Consider the following 24,929-nt stretch of genomic DNA (forward strand, 5'->3'; position numbering starts at 1 on the left):
CAGCCGTACCCAGCACCAGCACAGCCGTACCCAGCACCAGCACAGCCGTACCCAGCACCAGCACAGCCGTACCCAGCACCAGCACAGCCGTACCCAGCACCAGCACAGCCGTACCCAGCACCAGCACAGCCGTACCCAGCACCAGCACAGCCGTACCCAGCACCAGCACAGCCGTACCCAGCACCAGCACAGCCGTACCCAGCACCAGCACAGCCGTACCCAGCACCAGCACAGCCGTACCCAGCACCAGCACAGCCGTACCCAGCACCAGCACAGCCGTACCCAGCACCAGCACAGCCGTACCCAGCACCAGCACAGCCGTACCCAGCACCAGCACAGCCGTACCCAGCACCAGCACAGCCGTACCCAGCACCAGCACAGCCGTACCCAGCACCAGCACAGCCGTACCCAGCACCAGCACAGCCGTACCCAGCACCAGCACAGCCGTACCCAGCACCAGCACAGCCGTACCCAGCACCAGCACAGCCGTACCCAGCACCAGCACAGCCGTACCCAGCACCAGCACAGCCGTACCCAGCACCAGCACAGCCGTACCCAGCACCAGCACAGCTGTACCCAGCACCAGCACAAAAGCAGCTGAAGCCAACACAGCAGCAGCGAGCACCAGCAAAGCTGATGCAAACATCTAAAAACATCGTGTGTGAAGTGAACAATTAGAATAAGTGTTAAATTCAAGTGTGTACATAGTGTTAAAATAAAGTTGCAATAATTCTAATGTACAATAGTTTTCAAGAACTGTATTGTAGTACTCAACATACAGCAAAACCACTTTTAATAATACAGTGCTAACGGCTTAATGCACTGCAGTACCTATTTACTGTAGAGCATTCACAACTTCACAAAACTTCAAGATGGACATAACTCCAACAATAAGGTAAATACATGAATGACAGTATTTTTAGTAGAGTAGTAAAATATAGGTACAGTAAGTAATATGATACAATGCATTTTTATTGTGTACAAGAAAAAAAAAGACACCGACGCAAACGCCTCTTGAAGGTCACCTCTTGCAACGAATCCAACGCTCCAACGAACTGGGGGTGGTCCCATATAGTACGTTGAATCGAGGTTGTACTGCATAGATGAAGGAAGGATGGTTGGAAGGATGAAGGGGAGGAGGGATGGATGGATGGATGGATGGATGGATGGAAGGAGGGATGGATGGATGGATGGAAGGAGGGATGGATGGATGAATGGAAGGAGGGATGGATGGATGAATGGAAGGAGGGATGGATGGATGAATGGAAGGAGGGATGGATGGATGAATGGAAGGAGGGATGGATGGATGAATGGAAGGAGGGATGGATGGATGAATGGAAGAAGGGATGGATGAATGAATGGAAGGAGGGATGGATGAATGGAAGGAGGGATGGATGGATGAATGGAAGGAGGGATGGATGGATGAATGGAAGGAGGGATGGATGGATGAATGGATGGATGAATGGAAGGATACCTGGTTGATGGGGTTCTGGGAGTTCTTCTACTCCCCAAGCCCGGCCTGAGACCAGGCTCGACTTGTGAGAGTTTGGTCCACCAGGCTGTTGCTTGGAGCGGCCCGCAGGCCCACATACCCACCACAGCCCGGTTGGTCCGGTACTCCTTGGAGGAATAAATCTAGTTTCCTCTTGAAGGTGTCCACGGTTGTTCCGGCAATATTTCTTATGCTTGCTGGGAGGACGTTGAACAACCGCGGACCTCTGATGTTTATACAGTGTTCTCTGATTGTGCCTATGGCACCTCTGCTCTTCACTGGTTCTATTCTGCATTTTCTTCCATATCGTTCACTCCAGTACGTTGTTATTTTACTGTGTAGATATGGTACTTGGCCCTCCAGTATCTTCCAGGTGTATATTATTTGATATATCTCTCGTCTTCTTTCTAGTGAGTACATTTGGAGGGCTTTGAGACGATCCCAATAATTTAGGTGCTTTATTACGTCTATGCGTGCCATATATGTTCTCTGTATTCCCTCTATTTCAGCGATCTCTCCTGCTCTGAAGGGGGAAGTGAGTACTGAGCAGTACTCAAGACGGGACAACACAAGTGACTTGAAGAGTACAACCATTGTGATGGGATCCCTGGATTTGAAAGTTCTCGTAATCCATCCTATCATTTTTCTGGCTGTCGCAATATTTGCTTGGTTATGGTCCTTGAACGTTAGGTCGTCAGACATCATTATTCCCAAATCCTTTACATGCTGTTTTCCTACTATGGGTACATTTGATTGTGTTTTGTACTCTGTATTATGTTTAAGGTCCTCATTTTTACCGTACCTAAGTACCTGGAATTTATCACTGTTAAACATCATGTTATTTTCTGATGCCCAATCGAAAACTTTATTAATATCAGCTTGAAGTTTTTCAATGTCTTCAGCCGAGGTAATTTTCATACTGATTTTTGTGTCATCTGCAAAGGATGATACAAAGCTGTGACTTGTATTTTTGTCTCTATCTGATATGAGAATAAGGAAAAGCAGCGGTGCAAGGACTGTACCCTGTGGTACAGAGCTTTTAACCCTTAACATGCTCGGGGTTTAATATCCTGTCATCCCCACAGGCGAATTTCATTTTGAAAAAAAAAAAAATATTTTTTCTTATTAACCATTATAAATTATTTTTTTCTTCTTAATTTGTGTTCACTGATCATGGGAAAAATAATAAAAAAATCGTAAGTGGCATATATTGCCCGCTATAGGGCGGGGAAGTCTGGCAAATTATAGGCGCTGACTCAGCATGCGTCCCAGGCGATCTGTTGCTCGCCAGCTGTCAGGCCGGAGTTGCCACAAAGAGATAATTACCTAATTATTTCAATGTCTCTGATTGATTTTTCATAGTTTTTTTGCTGTAATATTATTCAATAGTGTGTAGTTTGATATATTTATATAATAAAATGAGTGAATCATTGCTGTACTCAAAAATATGGTGTGCATATTGTTGATTCAATTATGTTCATCAATCAGTGAACAAATACTTTGTCGGTTATTACACTATAAGCACAGGTTATATATAAGTATCTGCATGTTTTGTTCACTGTAACGAACCACTAAGTAGCTATTATGAGTCAAAAAGTAATGAGGAGTGACCGCCGTGTACCAGCCAGCCACTCCCGCCCTCCCTCCAGTCATCTGACTCACCCACATTCTCCTCCCACAATACTGTTTTTTCTATAATTCACTATATACAGACGTTATATATAAGTATCTACATGTTTTGTTCACCATAACTGTACATCTAAGCTTGTATGGTGAGTAAAGGCACAAAGAGTAGGACCTCACACAGTCAGCTGATGGCTGCCGCCCTCAAGGTCAGACGCACTAATATTTCTCCTCCAACAATACTGTGTGGTGTTATTACGCTATATACACATTATATATAAATATCTACCCGTTTTATTCACCATACTTGTACAAATAAACTGGTATGGTGCCCAAAGACCATCGTGGTAACCTGTAAACAACACCGTCGTCTGCACGGTGGCGTCGTGCAGATGACGCCACCGCCCTCACCAAAATGGCGGCTCCAAACCTTCTCTTGCTGTTTATACCCTCTATACACACGTTATATATAAGTATCAACATTTGTGTTCACCATAGCGAACCACTAAGCTGGTATGCTGAGTGCAGTCAATAAAAGGTGGCCACACACAGTCAGAAGACATCGCCACCAGCCTTCCTCCCACAGCATTACTCCTCCCTTCATGGCACACAGCACTAAATATCACCATAATCCTGCTATTATCAGAACCCTGGTCAGTTTTATCACAGTCAGGGGTCTTCTGTAATAATATCATTGCTACAAAATAGCATGAACAAGTATATTTTGGCATTTTTAGGTGATGCTGTGTCACAAGCTGAACAGCAGTGCTGTGAGCTCATGCTGCGTGCGTCAGGCTTGGTTGCTCACTCAATATTGATGCCAATAACACCCGAGAGTTTGTCCCACGATTTTTTTTTTTATGGCGTCTGTTTACAAGAGCCCTGATGAAGGTGTGGTGAACCCTGTGTATCTGCGGGCCGTTTAAATCTTGCGTAGTACTCCTACACATCATATGACGTGATGAGCAGTTGATTGGAACAACGTCTAACACGTCATATGGCGTGATGCGCACTTTAAGGGTTAACTGCACTTGGACTAGATTTTATATGGTTGACTGTTACTCGCCGAGTCCTGTTTGACAGAAAACTGAGTATCCAGCGTCCTACTTTACCGGTTATTCCCATTGACTTCATTTTGTGTGCTATCACGCCATGGTCACATTTATCGAAAGCCTTTGCGAAGTCCGTGTATATCACATCAGCATTATGTTTTTCTTCTAATGCCTCAGTGACTTTGTCGTAGTGCTCAAGTAGCTGTGAGAGGCACGATCTTCCCGCTCGAAATCCATGTTGGCCTGGGTTGTGAAGGTCATTGGTCTCCATGAAATTGGTGACCTGACGCCTAATCACTCTCTCAAATACTTTTATGATGTGCGATGTTAGTGCAACTGGTCTAGAATTCTTTGCCAATGCTTTGCTCCCTCCCTTGTATAGAGGGGCTATGTCTGCTACTTTAAGTGCATCTGGTATCTCCCCCGTGTCCAAGCTCTTCCTCCACACTATACTGAGTGCCTGTGCTACCGGCACTTTGCATTTCTTTATAAATATTGAATTCCATGAGTCTGGACTTGGGGCCGAGTGCATGGGCATGTTTTCAATTTCTCTTTCAAAATTTAGTGCGCTCGTGTTGATATCAGTTATATTTACTGGGGTTTGAATATCCCGCATAAAGAAATTGTCTGGATCTTCCACTTTCATGCTGAGTATCGGAGTGCTAAACATGTCCTCATACTGCTTTTTTAGGATTTCACTAATTTCTTTGTCATCCTCCGTGTATGAACCTTCACTTGTACGAATAGGTCCAATACTGGCAGTGGTTTATGCTTTTGATTTCGCATATGAGAAAAATATTTTGGATTTTTCTTTATTTCCTGAATTGCTTTCTGTTCTACCTGCCTTTCTTCAGTTTCATATGAGTGTTTCACTTTCCGCTCGATTTCTTCAATCTCCCTATTTAAATTATTCCTTCTTTGACGGGAAATTTGTGTCTGCATAAGCAGTTCCCTTATTTTTTTCCTGCGTTTATAGTGTCGTCTGCGTTCTCTTTCTACGTTAGATCTCTTTCTGGCTTTCCTCAAAGGAACATGTTTCAGACAGACTTGATACGCTTCCGAAGTCAGTTTTTCTATTCCTTCTGTAGGACTTGTATTACTTAGAACAGTTTCCCATGGAATGTTTGTAAGTTCCCTGTTTATTATCTCCCAGTCTATCCTTTTATTATGAAAATTGAATTTACTGAATTGCCCCTCTCGCTTTATCAACGTTTTAGGTCTATTCTGAGTATTGATGGTCGTTTGCACTTCAATGAGCTTGTGATCTGAGTATGTGGTACAGAGCACCATTTGGTTTCCAAACCCCTTGGGGACGATACCCGTCGGTTATCGTGTAAGTTCGTAAACAAGAATGGAGGAAAATGGAGAGATAATTTTTTTTTAATTTAACAAAAAAATTCCAAAGGGAAAAAATCGACAGATTCATAGCATAAATGCAACAAATGAAATAAAGTTCATTGTGTAATTGCATTCACTCACCCCCACCCTTCCCTCCCTCACTGCTTCTATCTCTCACTGCATCTCCTGCCTTGAGCCTCACTGCATCTGCCTGCCTGCCTCTTCCCCTCACTGTCTCTTCCCCTCAATGCCTCTCTGCCTCTCCCCTCTCACTGCCTCTCCCCCCTCACTGCCTCTCCCCCCTCACTGCCTCTCCCCCCTCACTGCCTCTCCCCCCTCAATGCCTCTCCCCCCCTCAATGCCTCTCCCCCCCTCTATGCCTCTCCCCCTCTATGCCTCTCCCCCTCAATGCCTCACTGCCTCTTCCCCCTCACTGCCTCTCCCCCCTCAATGCCTCTCCCCCCTCAATGCCTCTCCCCCCTCAATGCCTCTCCCCCCTCAATGCCTCTCCCCCTCAATGCCTCTCCCCGTCTATGCCTCTCTCCCTCAATGCCTCTCCCCCTCTTTGCCTCTCCCTTTCAATGCCTGCCATCCCTCCCTCACTGCCTTCCTCATAACATGAGAACAGCAGGCTATGGAGGAGGGGGAGCTACTAACAGGGTCGGGAAGTACTAACGGGGTCGAGGCTATGTAGAGGCGGACATGTCTGTCAGCGCCTGCTCAAAGATGCCAACTGTGCATAATTCATAAATAAAACTATATTTGTTTAATTAATAAATAGGAAGTCATATAACATGTTAATGATTAATAATGTATATTAATATATGAAAATTAACATTTTGGCATAAATATTTTACAACTAAGATTAAAATTTGTAATTCAATATGGGCGATAAGTTTGGCAACCATCGCCTGGTCAGCAAATCCTTCCTTACTGCCTCCCTCACCAATCCACCAAAGGGGGGGGGGAGAATTAGTGAGAGAGGAGAAATAGTGGGAGAGGGGGAGAATTAGTGAGAAAGGGAGGGAGGGGAAGGTAGGGAGAGATGCTAGGAGGAAAGTAGCGAGGGAGAATGGGAGAATTAGGGAGGGAGGGAAAGGCAGGCTGCATGCCTCTCTGCCTGCCTGCCTCTCTGCTTGCCTGCCTTTCTGCCTGCCTCCCTCTCTGCCTGTCTGCCTTTCTGCCTGCCTGTGCCTGCCTGCCTGCCTTTCCCTCCCTCCCTAATTCTTCCATCCCCCCTCTCACTACTTCCTTCCTGCCTACCTTCCCCTCCCTTTCTCACTTATTCTCCCCATCTCTCTCATACTGCCTCCCACCTAAGCTCCCATCCATCCACTCACCAGTCAGCAATCATTGATGCAATGCGTGCATTTGGAGCCGACATGGTGCACAGATGTTTCTTGATTGTGCAAATATGTAAAACAAAATCACAGAATGAACTCTCCAGCCTCATGACAAATCAAAATAACAGGAATAATAGGCCGTGAAAATGTGAAATCACCGGGTAGAAGACACTCTAGAGTAGTGGCGCCCAACACGGGCAATGGGCAAACTGGACCATCTCCCACCCATCACCACGGGCCGGCACGACGCTTGGCGGACCGCTTCCTACCCGAACTTTGTTCGTGTAGCATGACTCCCCAACCCCAATCGGGAAACTGGAAGTTTCGGATAACTAAAGTTCGGAAACCAAGTGGTGCTCTGTATCTGATATCGTAATGTCTCTGATAATGTCTTCATTGTTCGTAAAGACCAGATCTAGAATATTTTCATTTCTCGTTGGCTCCGATATCTGATAATATCCGATAATAAATAGCTATTAAAACACCGGTTTTAGAAATGAATTGTTAATCTGAGACTTTCAAAGTCATGGGTTACTGAACTATGATGACACAGACGAAAGTGAGTGAAACCTCACTGGAAAGTGAAACTTACAGTACAGTATTCCCTTATCTGTCCACCCTCACTCATCTTGTTTCATCACAGAAAATGTATATAAGAACATTTTAACACATTAGCTAGCTATTCACTCTTCAGCCTTTAAATTAATTTGCAAAGATACATTTGCCACAAATCGGTGAATGAAAATCATGGAAACAGTCATACAATTGTGTGGACCACTCTGGTTGGTGTTTGGTTAATATGCTTCACTTGTGTGGACCATTCTGGCTGGTGTTTGGTTCATATGGTTCACTTGATGTGTGGTCCACTTGTGTGATCCAACTTGTCATATGAAGGAATTATTAACTGTAACCTGTGATAGAATGAGAAAGTTTTCCACCAGTCTGTGAACTCTGTCCCGACACTGTAAGCAAATCTGCACATCCCCTGCTTCGGCGAACCATTGTTCGTCGAACCGGGTGAGTAAATCCGGCCTGAAAAGTGTGCGACCTAGCCGGAGATTCGTTGAATCGGGGTACGTTGAATCAAGGTTGTACTGTACTTATATATAATGTCTGTATATAGTGAATAAAAGCAAAAACAGTATGGTGGGAGGAGAATGTGGGCGAGTGAGGTGTTGAGGGAGTAAGTGGCTGGCTGGTGTGGCGGTCACTCCTCGTTATGTTTTAACTCATAATAGCAACTTAGTGGTTCGTTATGGTGAACAAAATGTGCAGATTTATATATATTATATATAACCTGTGTATATAGTGTAATAACCGACAAAGTATTTGTTCACTGTTTGATGAACATAATTGAATCAATAATATGCACACCATATTTTTGAGTACAGCGATGATGCACTCATTTTATTATATAAATATATCACACTACACACTATTGAATAATATTACAGCAAAAAACTACGAAAAAATCAATCAGAGACATTGAAATAATTAGGTAATTATCTCTTTGTGGTAACTCCGGCCTGACAGCTGGCGAGCAACAGACCGTCTGGGACGCACGCTGAGTCAGCGACTGTTTTTTGCCAGACTTTCCTGCCCTATAGCAGGCAATATATGCCACTTACGATTTTTTTTATTATTTTTCCCATGATCAGTGAACACAAATTAATAACAGGTTTAGAAGACAAAATAATTTTTTCTTTTTTGTATGCGCCTGTGAGTGACACATGCTAAATAGCCAGGCGCCATACAAGGGTTAATAATCATTAACATGTTTTATTGCTTCCTGCTTATTAATTAAACAAATACATTTTTACTTATGAATTATGGACAGTTGAAGTACTGTATTGACCTTTAACCCTTAACATGCTCGGGGTTTAATATCCTGTCATCCCCACAGGCGCATGTCATTTTGAGAAAAAAAAAATTATTTTTTCTTCCTAACCTGTTAATTTGTGTTCACTGATCACGGGAAAAATAATAAAAAAATCGTGAGTGGCATATATTGCCCGCTATAGGGCGGGGAAGTCTGGCAAATTATAGGCGCTGACTCAGCGTGCGTCCCAGGCGGTCTGTTGCTCGCAAGCTGTCAGGCCGGAGTTGCCACAAAGAGATAATTACCGAATTATTTCAATGTCTCTGATTGATTTTTCACACTTTTTTTGCTGTAATATTATTCAATAGTGTGTAGTTTGATATATTTATATAATAAAATGAGTGAATCATTGCTGTATTCAAAAATATGGTGTGCATATTGTTGATTCAATTATGTTCATCAATCAGTGAACAAATACTTTGTCGGTTACTACATTATAAGCACAGGTTATATATAAGTATCTGCATGTTTTGTTCACTATAACGAACCACTAAGTAGCTATTATGAGTCAAAAAGTAATGATGAGTGACCGCCGTTTACCAGCCAGCCACTCCCGCCCTCCCTCCAGTCATCTGACTCACCCACATTCTCCTCCCACAATAATGTTTTTGATATAATTCACTATATACAGACGTTATATATAAGCATCTACATGTTTTGTTCACCATTACTGTACATCTAAGCTTGTATGGTGAGTAAAGGCACAAAGATGTAGCTACTCACACAGTCAGCTGATCGGCGGCCGCCCTCAAGGCCGGACGCACTAATATTTCTCCTCCAACAATACTGTGTGGTGTTATTACGCTATATACACACATTATATATAAATATCTACCTGTTTTATTCACCATACTTGTACAAATAAACTGGTATGGTGCCCAAAGACCGTCGTGGTAACCAGTAAACAACACCGTCGTCTGCACGGTGGCGTCGTGCAGACGACGCCACCGCCCTCACCAAAATGGCGGCTCCAAACCTTCTCTTGCTGTTTATACCCTCTATACACACGTTATATATAAGTATCTACATTTGTGTTCACCATAGCGAACCACTAAGCTGGTATGCTGAGTGCAGTCAATAAAAGGTGGCCACACACAGTCAAAAGACATCGCCACCACCCTCCCTCCCACAGCATTACTCCTCCCTCCATGGCGCACAGCGCTAAATATCACCACAATCCTGCTATTATCAGAACCCTGGTCAGTTTTATCACAGTCAGGGGTCTTCTGTAATAATATCATCGCTACATAATAGCATGAACAAGTATAATTTGGCATTTTTAGTCGATGCTGTGGTCACAAGCTGAACAGCAGTGCTGTTAGCTCATGCTGCGTGCGTCAGGCTTGGTTGCTCACTCAATACTGAGGCCAATAACACCCGGGAGTTTGACCCACGATTTTTTTTAAAAAAGGCATCTGTTTACAAGAGCCCTGATGAAGGTGTGGTGAGCCCCGTGTATCCGCGGGCTGTTTAAATCTTGCGTAGTACTCCAACACATCATATGACATGATGCGCAGTTGACTGGAACAACGTCCAGCACGTCATATGACGTGATGCGCACTTTAAGGGTTAAGCAGTGTGTGTGTGTGGGATATGGGACGTGTGGTGGGAGGAACGGGCTCACACAGATAACCCTACACTCGTCCCCATTAGCCAGAATTGTTAAATTAAATTCTGAATGTACATGATCATATATATTTTTGGTCACAGATTTTGTTTAGCAATATTATTAGGATAATAAAAAGTTAAAAAAATACTTGTTTCATGAATGCTGTATTGTATTAGAAGGAAATTCTCCAGGCTGACAATCTACTGCCACCTACAAAAGGATCTCTTGGAGAGGGAGGGAGGGAGGCAGTGAATGTAGGCAGGGCAGAGGAAGACGAGAGAGATATCAAATAATATACTTGTGGAAGATACTGGAGGACCAAGTACCAAATCTACGCAGTAAAGTAACAACGTACTGGAGTGAACAATATGGAAGAAAATGCAGAAGAGAACCATTTAAGAGCAGGGGTGCTATATGCACAATCAGAGAACACTGTATAAACATCAGAGGTCCACGGTTGTTCAACACTCTCCCAGCGAGCATAAGAAATATTGCCAGAACAACTGTGGAGATCTTCAAGAGGACACTAGATTGTTTCCTCCAAGGAGTGCCGGACTAACCGGGCTGTGGTGGATATGCGGGCCTGCGGGCCGCTGCAAGCAACAGCCTAGTGAACCAAACTCTCACGAGTCAAGCTTGGCCTCGGGCCGGGCTTGGGGAGTAGAAGACCTCCCAGAACCCCATCAACCAGGTATCAACCAGGGACCAGGCAGTGGCTGCTCTACTGGACAAGGCAGCCTTTTTCTTTTTTCTGTGGTGTTGAACTCGGTCTTCCCCAGAGTTGGAGCCTCCACTCTTATTTGACGAGGAGGAGGCACGCTTTGTCATGTAGACTTAAATTAAGTTTGCAACACTTTCCTCATTCTTTGCCTGCTAAAAGTAATTTGTTTTTGTCTTGTTGCTGTTTGGCAGATTTTCTGGTTATTCATAAAATGTGTATTTAACCCTTAAACTGCGCAACGCGCCTGCAGGCTCACGTCTGGTTTGCGCAACGCGCCTCCGGGTATTTGTATTTTTCACGTTCCATTCAAAACTCCCGCGGCTACATGGGGTTCACATCAGCTTCCTCAGGGCTCTTGTAAACAGACGCCATCTTAAAAAAAAATCGTGGTCCACATTCCCGGGTGTGGGAGCCTCAGTAGTGTGTGAGCAACCAAGGCTGGCGGTCGCAGCATGAGCGCACAGCACTGCTGTTCAGCATGTGACCACAGCATCGCCTAATAATGTCAAAATATATATATAACTTGTATTATTTAGCTATGATAGTGTTATATTAGAGCCTGAGTGTGATAATGACTGGGTACAATGTTCAAATATCAGTGATTCAATGCTGTTCACGATGTTCACAGCGCTAGCCACAGCACCACAGCATTATTTCGTTCATCTAGGAATCTTCAAATGATTTCTTAGGTTCCTTTTCAAAATATATGTGTGGTCAATTATTCATTTACAGGAATTAGTGACCAGGATTGTGATAATAGCAGGATTGTGGTTATAATTAGCGTTGTGCGTAGTATTGTGGAAGGAGGAATTTTGATGAGGGAGGGAGGGCGAGAATTGAGGTAACCTCATCGTGTGTGTGGCTGCCACTCTTGTTTTGCTCACTATACTAGCTTAGTGGTTCGCTATGGGCAACACATATGTACATGGGTATATATAGTGTGTGTATATAGTGTAAGAACAGCAACAGGAGAATGTTGAGAGGAGCTATTTTGGTGAGGGAGGTGACGTAATCGTAGCGTCGTCTGCTGTGTGATTTTTCATGCAGTGTATTGTGGCCACTGTACTGTTTGGACACAATACCGGCTTACTTGCATAGTTCTGGTAAATAAAACATGTAGATAGGTATATAGAACATGTGTAATAAGAACTATAACAATATGGTGGGATGAGCAATGTTGGCGAGTAAGATGTTGGAGTGAGGGAGACTGGCTGCTCTCACTCGAGGTGTTCTGAATGTGTTCATGGCCAAATGCTCCTATTGGCCCATACGAGGCAGCTGCTATTGGCCCATACGGGAAAGCTGCTATTGGCCCATACGAGGCAGCTGCTATTGGCCCATACGGGGCAGCTGCTATTGGCCCATACGGGGCAGCTGCTATTGGCCTATACGGGGCAGCTGCTATTGGCCCATACGGGGCAGCTGCTATTGGCCCATATGAGGCACCTGCTATTGGCCCATACGAGACAGCTGATATTGGCCCATACGAGGCAGCTGATATTGGCCCATACGAGGCAGCTGATATTGGTCCATACGAGGCAGCTGATATTGGCCCATACGAGGCAGCTGATATTGGCCCATACGAGGCAGCTCCTATTGGCCCATACGAGGCAGCTCCTATTGGCCCATACGAGGCAGCTCCTATTGGCCCATACGAGGCAGCTCCTATTGGCCCATACGAGGCAGCTCCTATTGGCCCATACGAGGCAGCTCCTATTGGCCCATACGAGGCAGCTGCTATTGGCCCATACGGGGCAGCTGCTATTGGCCCATACGGGGCAGCTGCTATTGGCCCATATGGGGCAGCTGCTATTGGCCCATACGGGGCAGCTTCTATTGGCCCATACGGGGCAGCTGATATTGGCCAATACGAGGCAGCTGATATTGGTCCATACGAGGCAGCTGCTATTGGCCCATACGAGGCAGCTGTTATTGGCCCATACGGGGCAGCTGCTATTGGCCCATACGGGGCAGCTGCTATTGGCCCATACGGGGCAGCTGCTATTGCCCCATACGAAGCAGCTGCTACGCGGTGTTCTGAATGTGTTGATGGTGAATGTATATAGTGTGTGACAGTGTATAGTGTGTAAATAGATTGTATATATACACAAATTAGCATGGTACATAGTAAATATGTGCTGCATATGTGTACACAAGTTTCATGCACGTAACACAGTGTCTACGGACAGTACGGATGTTGTACTGCGATATTATAGTGTACGTGTTCATTATACATTGGATTGGCACGTAAAAACAATGAAAATGTATTTGGAAAGGTGCGCAAAAAATTAACGAAAATATATTCGCGGCAACTTGCGCGCCCCGCCCCGAGCGCCCCACCGCCCCCCAGAGCTTACGGCACGGGCGCACGGGGAATGATGACGTCACGCCCCAACTTCCGGACCCCATAGCAGCCAAAGTAAGTACAATTTCGACTTTTTTTTTACATACCCATACTGAGGGAAGGGTTTTTGACACTTTAAAAAGAAAAAAGAATTTTTTCCAGAGAATTTATTTCCTGCGCACTGCGGGGGTGTCACATTTGGAGGCAACGCAGTTAAGGGGTTAATGTCATTCATTTTGATGTACTGTACAGTGCACATAATTCAATGATAGTTAAATTATAATGGTAACTATTATTATTCCTGTATTATTTTTATCATGTAAATGCACAATGTACTTAATATTTTGTTGATTGTAAATGGTCAAACATTTATCAATACAATTTTAAATTTTAATATGAACAACTGATTTACTTTATATTTTGGTTAAGTTTGTTCCTAAAATAAGACATTCGATGAGATGAAATTTCCTAATTAATTTTCAGAATGCTCATGAGTTGATATTGGTGAAAGGATCACTTGTTCCCAGCCGCTTTTTGACAGCCATTGACCTCCTCTTCCCAGACTATTTGGAAGCTGCTAGTCGTGCCCTGTGGATGGAAGTCTGGAACAAGGTAAGATAAATATTAATTAACTTTAGCAGATGTGACAGACCAGTGCAATGTAAGGTAACTGATCTTGATGTATACACTATACTAAGTTTAATGATATAAAATATTCAAAGTTACATCAATACAAATGCAATATTGTACTGCCAGATAGTTGTCTGTGTGCTTGACACTGCTTTCAAAATGAAATATGGGGTAATAGGTGTGATAAGACATTTTGAGTTACAGGATCCAATATTAATTTACAGAATTAGGTTCACTGAACTACTGTACTCATAATAAGAAATTACAATTCACAGTTGGCATATCCATATACCCTCTCACTTCCACAAACACTTAAAACACTTTAGTACTGAGACAGCACAAAAAATTTCATCCTAAAAATAATATTGTTCCCTGAAATTTTTTATAAAATAATAACTTAAAAAAAAAGTAAATTGTTCTCACTATTACTATAACTATTAAACCTCTTACGAATTTCAAGCCTTTTCTGGGAAGAAGCCCCTTGTAGCTTCCTCAATCTACTGCTTGATGAGGTTCTGGGAGTTCTTCTTTTCCCCAAGCCCGGCCCAAGGCCAGGCTTGACTTGTGAGAGTTTGGTCCACTAGGCTATTGCTTGGAGCGGCTCGCAGGCCCACATATGCATTACAACCAGGTTGGTCCGGCACTCCTTGGAGAAAATGATCTAGTTTTCTCTTGAAGATGTCCACGGTTGTTTAGGCAATATTTCTTATGGGAAATATTGCTGGGAGGATGTTGAACAACTGCGGACCTCTGATGTTTGTACAGTTCTCTCTGTTTGTGCCTATGGCACCCCTGCTCTTCACTGGTTCTATTCTGCATTTTCTTCCATATCGTTCACTCCAGTACGTTGTTATTTTACCGTGTAGATTTGGGACCTGGTCCACCAGTATTTTCCATGTGTATATTATTTGATATCTCTCCTGTCTCCTTTCTAGTGAGTACGTTTGGAAAGCTTTGAGACGATCCCAATAATTTAGGTGCTTTATCGCGTCTATGTGTTATCTTGAGGTTATCTCGAGTTGATTTCGGGGCTTTAGTGTCCCCGCGGCCCGGTCCTTGACCAGGCCTCCACCCTCAGGAAGCAGCCCGTGACAGCTGACTAACTCCCAGGTACCTATTTACGACTAGGTAACAGGGGCATAGGGTGAAAGAAACTCTGCCCATCGGTTTTCACCGACGCCCGGGATCGAACCCTGGACCACAGGATCATGTGTCCAGTGTGCTGTCCGCTCGGCCGGCCGGTCCCTGTGTGCCATATATGTTCTCTGTATTCCCCTCTATTTCAGCAATTTCTCCTGCTCTGAAGGGGAAAATGAGTACTGAGCAGTACTCAAGATGAGACAGCACAAAACAGTATGGTGGGTGGAGAATGGTGGCAAGTCAGGTGAGGTGAGGGAGGGAGGGAGGGAGTGGCAGCCAGTGGCGGGCTGCCACTGCCTGTCACTGCCACTGCCACTCAGCATACCAACTTAGTGGCTCATTATGGTGAACACGAATGTCGATACTTATATATAGCGTCTGTATATAGTGAATAAAAGCAAAAACAGTATTGTGGGAGGAGAATGTGGGTGAGTCAGGTGACTTGAGGGAGGGAGGAAGTAGCAACCAGTGGCGGGCTGCCACTGGCACTGCCACTCACCATGCCAACTTAGTGGTTCGTTATGGTGAACACGAATGTAGATACATATATATAACGTCTGTATATAGTGAATAAAAGTAAAAACAGTACGTGGGAGGAGAATGTGGGGTGAGTCAGATGACTTGAGGGAGGGCGTGAGTGGCTGGCGGGTACACGGCGGTCACTCCTCGTTACTTTTTGACTCATAATAGCAACTTAGTGGTTTGTTATGGTGAACAAAACATGCAGACACATATATGTAACCTGTGAATATAGTGTAATAACCGACAAAGTATTTGTTCACTGATTGATGAACAAATTTGAATCAACAATATGCACACCATATTTTTGAGTACAGCGATGATTCACTCATTTTATTATATAAATATATCAAACTACACACTATTGAATAATATTACAGCAAAAAAACTATGAAAAATCAATCAGAGACATTGTAATAATTAGGTAATTATCTCTTTGTGGCAACTCCGGCCTGACAGCTGGCGATCAACAGACCGCCTGGGATGCACGCTGAGTCAGCGCCTGTTTTTTGCCAGACTTCCCCGCCCTATAGCGGGCAATATATGCCACTTACGATTTTCTTTTTTCCCCCGCGACCAGTGAACACAGATTAACAGGTTAGGAAGAAAAAATATATTTTTTTTTTTCAAAATTACATGCGCCTGTGGGAACAAAGGATATTATACCCCTAGCATGTTAAGGCTTAAGGGCGGAGGGCTTGGACGATGGCTCAACCCCGGTGCCTCTGTTGCAGGTTCCCAGGGCTGTGGGGGATGCTTGCTGGCAGTTCTGGGGCGGTTTGCTCCTGCCTGGGTTTTCTGCTTTTGGGCGAAGTTTTTCGCCTATCCAGTCTGCTTGCTTCCCACTTTTGCTGGCGTGTTTTCGTATCTGTTGCGTCGGTCACAGCCCTCTGTTGTGGTGGCCATTTTCTTCTACCGGTTTCCCGGTGTGGCCACCAGGGCGGCGTTGCGGTTTGTTTACGTGCGCCTGGGTGTGCGAGCGAGCGTCTTGGGTGAGTTTTTCACCTTTTTCAGGGGTTTTTATTCTTCTGTTGTCGTTTCTTTGCTTTTCTGGTGTTTTCTTCCCGTTTCCTGTTCCTCTGGGAACGTTTGAGTGTTGATTTTACACCGGGTTTTCCATTTTTGTCTGTTTTGGGTCTGGGCCCTAGGGTTTGGGCTCAGTGTCCCTGTCTGTTATGCTTGCTCCCACACCTTGTCCCTCGGTTTTTAGTCTGTTTTGACCGTTTCCCTGGGGTTCTGTCTGATGGGCTGTGCTTTGCCTTTCTGTGGTGTATCTCTGCTGGCAAATGTGGTGGTTTGGGCTCCCCCTGGTTCGATTCTGGGTTTCTTTGGGTTCTTTGATTTTGTTCCGGAGGTTTCTTCCTCTTGGGCCCCCTTTGTGGGTTCAGGGGGCTTTGTTGCCTCGTGTGTGACCCGGTTCTGCCTTCTGGGGTTCCGGGGTCTTCCTGGCTTGCAGACTGATCTTTTTGAGTCTTGGAACATGTTATGGTTGTGCTGGGACTTTGGGGTTTTGTTGTCGAGGTGGGCCTTTTGATGCAGTTTTGTGCCTTCTTTGCCTGGCCGGTGTGGTGCTCTCTGCCCACTGGTCGGTGGCTTGTAACTTTTTTTTTTTCACGTATGTGTGTGTGTGTACACATGTGCATGTACATGTGTACACTGTGTGTGTGTGCACATGTGTATGTGCATACGCACGTGTGTACTCACCTAGTTGTGCTTGCGGGGGTTGAGCTCTGGCTCTTTGGTCCCGCCTCTCAACCGTCAATCAACAGGTGTACAGGTTCCTGAGCCTACTGGGCTCTATCATATCTACACTTGAAACTGTGTATGGAGTCAGCCTCCACCACATTGCTTCCTAATGCATTCCATTTGTCAACCACTCTGACACTAAAAAAGTTCTTTCTAATATCTCTGTGGCTCATTTGGGCACTCAGTTTCCACCTGTGTCCCCTAGTATGTGTGTGCCCCTTGTGTTGAATAGCCTGTCTTTATCAACCCTGTCGATTCCCTTGAGAATCTTGAATGTGGTGATCATGTCCCCCCTAACTCTTCTGTCTTCCAACGAAGTGAGGTTCAATTCCCGTAGTCTTTCCTCGTAGCTCATACCTCTCAGCTCGGGTACTAGTCTGGTGGCAAACCTTTGAACCTTTTCCAGTTTAGTCTTATGCTTGACTAGATATGGACTCCATGCTGGAGCCGCATACTCCAGGATTGGTCTGACATATGTGGTATATAATGTTCTGAAAGATTCCTTACACAAGTTTCTAAAGGCCGTTCTTATGTTAGCCAACCTGGCATATGCTGCTGATGTTATCCTCTTGATATGAGCTTCAGGGGACAGGTCTGGCATGATATCAACCCCCAGGTCTATCTCTCTCTGACTCTTGAAGTATTTCATCTCCCAAGTGATACCTTGTATCTGGTCTCCTGCTTCCTACCCCTATCTTCATTACATTACATTTGCTTGGGTTAAACTCTAACATCCATTTGTTCAACCATTCCTGCAGCTTGTCCAGGTCTTCTTGAAGCCTCAAGCTGTCCTCCTCTGTCTTAATCCTTCTCATAATTTTGGCGTCGTCAGCAAACATTGAGAGGAATGAGTCTATACCCTCTGGGAGATCATTTACGTATATCATAAACAGGATAGGTCCAAGCACAGAGCCCTGTGGGACTCCACTGGTGACTTCACGCCATTCTGAGGTCTCACCCCTCACTATAACTCTCTGCTTCCTATTGCTTAGGTACTCCCTTATCCACTGGAGTGCCCTACCAGTTACTCCTGCCTGTTTCTCCAGCTTATGCATCAACCTTTTATGGGGTACTGTGTCAAAGGCTTTCCGACAGTCCGAAAAAATGCAGTCCATCCATCCTTCTCTTTCTTGCTTAATCTTTGTCACCTGATCATAGAATTCTATCAAGCCTGTAAGGCAAGATTTACCCTCCCTGAACCCATGTTGATGGGTTGTCACGAATTCTCTTCTCTCCAGATAACCTCATCTCCAGATGTGTGTAACATACCCTGTGTATATACCTAATATATATGTATATATGTGTATGTATAATTTTTCTTTCGGAAGGGGCTCTGTTCCTTTCTCTGTTGATGGGGCGCTGAGGAGCAGCTTGCTCTGCTGACTCTCGCATGGTCCCGCAGTTAGTGAGTGCTTTTGGTTGTCTTCCGGCCTCTGATGGCGGTGGTGGACGGCTTCTGCCCCTATGGGGGGTTCAGGGCTGGGGGGGTGGGCTTCTTCCCCTGCGCTTCGTCATCTCATCTTGGTGGATGCATTGGATGTGGTCGATCCACCCCATCTTTCTGGGGTTCCCATCTGCTCTATGCAGACATGGGTATGTCGAATCTGCGGTTCTTTTGGACTTCTTCAATCTGCGCCCTGGATTCTATGCCCTCATCGGAGGACTGTTGTCTCCTGTCCGGCTTCCACCATCCGGGTGCCTGGATGGTGGTCCTGGACCTCCAGGTCAATTCTTGGCACGTTCCTCTTTAGTTTTCCGGGACTGGCACAGTTGGTGGTGGGGCTTCAGGCTTACCGTTTTTGTTGCCTTCCCTATTTTGTAATTGGCACTTGGTGTATATACGCATCTTTACCGGACCTTGGTGCCCTGTCTGAGTCTGCTTGGGATACAGTGTCTGGCCTACCTCGACGACTGGCTGGTGTGGGCTCCCAGTCGGTCCGCTTGTCTGCTTGCCAGGGGTGTGGTTCTTTCCAGATCATCGGGTTTGGTTTCCTGGTGATCTGGAGGCCATTCCATATGTTTCCATCCTGGGTTCGGACCTAGCTGGGTCTTGTTTAGGGCTCTTGGGCCACTCCTTGTCTTTCCCTCCAGAAGTGTTGCTGTGGCTGTGGTCCCTCCTTCGGCTGTTCATGAGGGGGGTCCCGGGTTGCTCGGCGGTTGCTCAAGCAGTTGTGCGGGAGTCTGAACTCTGACGTGCTGGTCTGCCCGCGGGGTCGGGTTTGGCTTCGGCGTCTGTTTGGTTCCTTCGGAGACTTCCCTTCCGCCTCTCTTGCAATCGTTCCTCCGGGGATCTTATGTTGGTGCTGCGTCACCAGCTTCCTCTTTGGGGTTTTCGGGGTTCCATGCCTTGGCACCTCCCCGAGCCTTCGCGCGATGTGTTCATGGACGGGTCGTCTCTCAGCTGGGGCTTTGTGACCAGTGCTCACCAGGTCGGCCGGGGATGGTAGGATCTGTCCATCTGTCGGGCTAACAGCATGGTTCGGGAGTTCGTGGCTGTCTGGTTTGCGCTTCAGAGGGTTTGGGTCACTCGGTGCTCTACCATTCAGCTCCATTCGGACTGTTCTCTGGCGGTTCATTGCCGGAACCATAGGGTTTCTCTTAGGTGTTTGACCTTTGGGGTTGGTCCCTTAGTGGCTCGTTTGCTGGATTCTCGGGGTTTGGCTAACCGTGAGGTTCATGTCAGGGGTGTGTCCTGCGTCCTGGCGGACAGCTGTCTCGGTTCATTCCTCTGTTCGCGGATTGGCCCGTCATCGCCGACTCGTTTCGTTGGCTCTGTCGGACGTATGGACTCCTGGTCATAAACGTCTTCGAGTCGGTGTGGTCTAGGCGTTGCCCATTCTATGTGGCGCCCTTACCCGCCTGCGAGGCATTCACAGTGGATGCCTTTCTGCAGGACAGGTCGAGGTGGGGGGGTACCTGTTCCTCTTCTCCCGGTCCAGCTGTTGCTTCGGGTTCTGGCTCGGCTGGAGCCCATTCCCACGAGAGTAGTCTTTATGGTCCCTTGGTGGCCGGCCCAGTTTTATTTTCAGACGCTGCTTGATGGTGTCTGAACCCTGGGGTGTTTTCCCACGGCTCCGCCTCTTTCGGCAGGTCGAACCGGTCCTGTACGTGACTGGTTCGGCCTTCTCTTCGGCTCTGCGCGTCTGGTATTTTGACGCGGGTTTCACCATCTGTCACACTTGCGAGCTTCATCTCGGCGACAGTATGACGTTTCTGGTGTTTCTATGCACTTTTTCTTGCTCTTCATAGGTTGTCTTGTCTTTCGCATCGAGTTGTCTTGTCCTTTCTTGGGTTTTCAGGACTGCAGGTTTTGATGTTTCTTACTGTCACCTCGTTTTGTACGACACTGGTGGAGCCGCTCAGGATTGCGTTCGGGGTGGATGTCACATCTGCCCCGTTTCGTATGCTTTCTCGTGTTTTGTTTCTCCTCCAGCCTGCTTATGCATTGCCTGAGCCGTCCTTGTCCTTGATCAGGGTGCCTTCTTATCCTCTCAGTTTATGGTAGCCCCTTCGGTTGAGGTTTCTGCTCATTGGTACTAGTGGTAGGTTTGTATGTTTGCAGCCTTTCTCCATCCTTCTGGCGACAGTCGAGACAGCTGCTTTCCGCAGGGGTTCTTGGGTTATTGATGCTTGATTGGTTTGGCTGGGGGTGCATCCTGTGTTGTCCGGTTGCACTTTTTGCCGTTACCTGCGTACCATGTCTGGGGATTCGCTTTGGGTTGATCCGTTTCCCCTCGTTCCCTGTTTCAGGGCTTGGGTCTCCCAAGTCATCCGCAGAGTTTTTAAGTCTTCCAGCCTGCGGTCTGTCCTTGCGCCCATGCTGTTCGGACATTGGCAGCTTTTGCTGCTGTGTTGGTGACGTCTAGGGCTCATTTCGGGTGCAGGGATTTGAGGGTCACACAGGTTCTTGGCCACCCATTCTTTGTGTGCGTCTGCTCCTGTGCGTTCTTGTTGCCTTGGGTCGCAGGTTGCAGCCTATTGTCTCGGCTTCGCGTTGCAGAGTTTGTGGCGGCCGCCTCCCGGGTTAGCCCTTTCTTTTCCTTTCTTTCTTTCTGTGAATACTTGATGTATTCACAGACGGGTCATCTCTCGGGTGAGGTCTGTCCTTCTGTTGGGCTCAGCACGGTTCGGGAGTTTGTGGCTGTCTGGTTCTCTCTTCAGAGAGTTTGGCTCACTCGCGGCTCTACCCTCCGGCTCCATTTGGACTGGTCTCTGGTGCATCATTGCCGGAACCACAAGGGTTCTCTTTGATTCTTGCTCCTTTCGGGTTGGTCCCTTCAATTGGCTTGTCTACTGGATTCTCGGGGTTTGGCTTTCCATGCGGTTCATGTCTGGGGAGTGTCCAACATCCTGGCGGACGGACTGTCTCGGTTCGTTCCTCTGTTCATGGATTGGCCGGTCGTATGTGGCGCATTTCCCTGCCTGCAAGACATTCGCGGTGGATGCCTTTCAGCAGGACTGGTCGAGGTGGAGTCACCTGTACCTCTTCCCACGGTCCGGCTGTTGCTTCAGGTTCTGGCTCGGTTGGAGTCCTTCCCAAGGAGAATAGTCCTCGTGGCCCCTTGATGGACAGCCCAGCTTTCTTTTCAGACGCTGCTTGATCAGTGTCCGAACCAGGGCATTTTCCCCCGCCTCTGTCTCTTTCGGCTGTTTGGACCGGTCTGGTACGTGGCTGGTTCGGCCTTCTCCTCGGCTCTTCACGTCTGGTATTTTGACTTGGGTTTCACTATCTCTGTGGTGATCGGGTGGCTTTGTTGATGGTGTCCCACCTGCGATCTTCGTCTCGGCGACAGTATGAAGTTTCCTGCCGTTTATTTTCTCCATTTTATTGCTCTTTGTAGGTTGTCTTCTCTTTTGCATCGGGTTGTCTTGTCCTTTCTTGGTTTTCAAGATCATTTTTTTATGCTTCTTACTGTTGCCTTGTATCATGTGGCACTGGCGGAGCCGCTCCAGCTTACGTTCGGGGTGGACATCACATCCGCCCCGTTCCCCCCACTTACTCGTGCTTTGTTTCACCTCCGGCCTGCTCATGTGCCGCCTGAGCCGTCCTGGTCGTTGGTCAGGGTACTCTCTTATCTTTCCTCTCCTCGGTTTGTGGTAGTCCCTTCGGTTCAAAATTGTTTGTCAAAGAATCTGTTTTTGTTTGTGTTGACCTCTGGGAGGTTGGGTCGGGACCTTCTGGCTCTCCTCTGGCACAGGGGTTTCACTGTCTTTTACTGCTCGGTACTTGGCCGCATTTAGAGTCAGCTGGGGTTTCTGTTGGCTTTGTTTGCCTCTGGGTAGGAGGTAGTTTTTGTAACTGGTAAGGGTGCATGGTACTGCACAGCTAGTTATCACAGCTAGTTTCTTTTGTTTTTGTTTTCCTGCCTGGTGTGGGGATGTCTGCCCCTGGTTAGTTGCCTCCTATCTGTACTTGGGGGGTCTTTGAACAGACATATCTGTGTTCTTGGTGGTACCACTGCTAGGCCCCCCCATGAGTGGACACGTCCCGGGGAGTTCAGCTTTTAGAAGTTTGCGTGGTAGTCTTGGGTGCTGGTTCGCAGTTCCCTGCTAACCGCAGGGCGCCAATGACCTGTCGTAGCGTGCCTGACAGCTGGGTGGACAACGCTTCAGATTCGTAGTCCTGAGGTTCCGGGTTCGATTCCCGGTGGAGGCGTTACCTTGGTTACCTTGAGGTTATACCTGGTTGATACCTGGTTGATGGGGTTCTGGGAGTTCTTCTACTCCCCAAGCCCGGCCCGAGGCCAGGCTCGACTTGTGAGAGTTTGGTCCACCAGGCTGTTGCTTGGAGCGGCCCGCAGGCCCACATACCCACCACAGCCCGGTTGGTCCGGCACTCCTTGGAGTAATAAATCTAGTTTCCTCTTGAAAATGTCCACGGTTGTTCCGGCAATATTTCTTATGCTTGCTGGGAGGACGTTGAACAACCGCGGACCTCTGATGTTTATACAGTGTTCTCTGATTGTGCCTATGGCACCTCTGCTCTTCACTGGTTTATTCTACATTTTCTTCCATGTCGTTCACTCCAGTACGTTGTTATTTTACTGTGTAGATTTGGTACTTGGCCCTCCAGTATCTTCCAGGTGTATATTATTTGATATCTCTCTCGTCTTCTTTCTAGTGAGTACATTTGGAGGGCTTTGAGACGATCCCAATAATTTAGGTGCTTTATTGCGTCTATGCGTGCCGTATATGTTCTCTGTATTCCCTCTATTTCAGCAATCTCTCCTGCTCTGAAGGGGGAAGTGAGTACTGAGCAGTACTCAAGACGGGACAACACAAGTGACTTGAAGAGTACAACCATTGTGATGGGATCCCTGGATTTGAAAGTTCTCGTAATCCATCCTATCATTTTTCTAGCTGTCGCAATATTTGCTTGGTTATGCTCCTTAAACGTTAGGTCGTCAGACATTATTATTCCCAAATCCTTTACATGCTGTTTTCCTACTATGGGTACATTTGATTGTGTTTTGTACTCTGTATTATGTTTAAGGTCCTCATTTTTACCGTGCCTGAGTACCTGGAATTTATCACGGTTAAACATCATGTTATTTTCTGATGCCCAGTCGAAAACTTTATTAATATCAGCTTGAAGTTTTTCAATGTCCTCAGCCGAGGTAATTTTCATACTGATTTTTGTGTCATCTGCAAAGGATGATACGAAGCTGTGACTTGTATTTTTGTCTGTATCTGATATGAGAATAAGGAAAAGCAGCGGTGCAAGGACTGTACCCTGAGGTACAGAGCTTTTCACTGCACTTGGACTAGATTTTATATGGTTGACAGTTACTCGCTGAGTCCTGTTTGACAGAAAACTGAGTATCCAGCGTCCTACTTTACCGGTTATTCCCATTGACTTCATTTTGTGTGCTATCACGCCATGGTCACATTTATCGAAAGCCTTTGCGAAGTCCATGTATATCACATCAGCATTCTGTTTCTCTTCTAATGCCTCAGTGACTTTGTCGTAGTGCTCAAGTAGCTGTGAGAGGCACGATCTTCCCGCTCGAAATCCATGTTGGCCTGGGTTGTGAAGGTCATTGGTCTCCATGAAATTGGTGACCTGACTCCTAATCACTCTCTCAAATACTTTTATGATGTGCGATGTTAGTGCAACTGGTCTATAATTTTTTGCCAATGCTTTGCTCTCTCCCTTGTGTAGAGGGGCTATGTCTGCTACTTTAAGTGCATCTGGTATCTCCCCCATGTCCAAGCTCTTCCTCCACACTATACTGAGTGCCTGTGCTACCGGCACTTTGCATTTCTTTATAAATATTGAATTCCATGAGTCTGGACCTGGGGCCGAGTGCATGGGCATGTTTCAATTTCTTTTTCAAAATTTAGTTTTGGTTACCTTGAGGTGCTTCCGGGGCTTAGTGTCCCCGCGGCCCGGTCGTCGACCAGGCCTCCTGGTTGCTGGACTGATCAACCAGGCTGTTAGACGTGGCTGCTCGCAGCCTGACGTATGAGTGACAGCCTGGTTGATCAGGTAT

The 24,929-nt window shown here is 46.4% G+C and overlaps 1 protein-coding gene across 1 annotated transcript in view; it reads left to right on the top strand.

The window, feature by feature from the left end:
• LOC123768064 (glutathione S-transferase kappa 1-like) overlaps positions 1–24,929 on the top strand; it is a 152,281-nt gene that overhangs the window by 58,364 nt on the left and 68,988 nt on the right. Inside the window, exon 3 of the mRNA XM_069306859.1 lies at positions 13,885–14,013. Coding sequence (XP_069162960.1) covers positions 13,885–14,013 — 129 coding nt within the window. The remainder of the gene's footprint in view (positions 1–13,884; positions 14,014–24,929) is intronic.

This window comes from Procambarus clarkii, chromosome 59 (assembly GCF_040958095.1).
Source record: "Procambarus clarkii isolate CNS0578487 chromosome 59, FALCON_Pclarkii_2.0, whole genome shotgun sequence".
In the NCBI taxonomy this organism is placed as follows: Eukaryota; Metazoa; Arthropoda; class Malacostraca; order Decapoda; family Cambaridae; genus Procambarus; species Procambarus clarkii.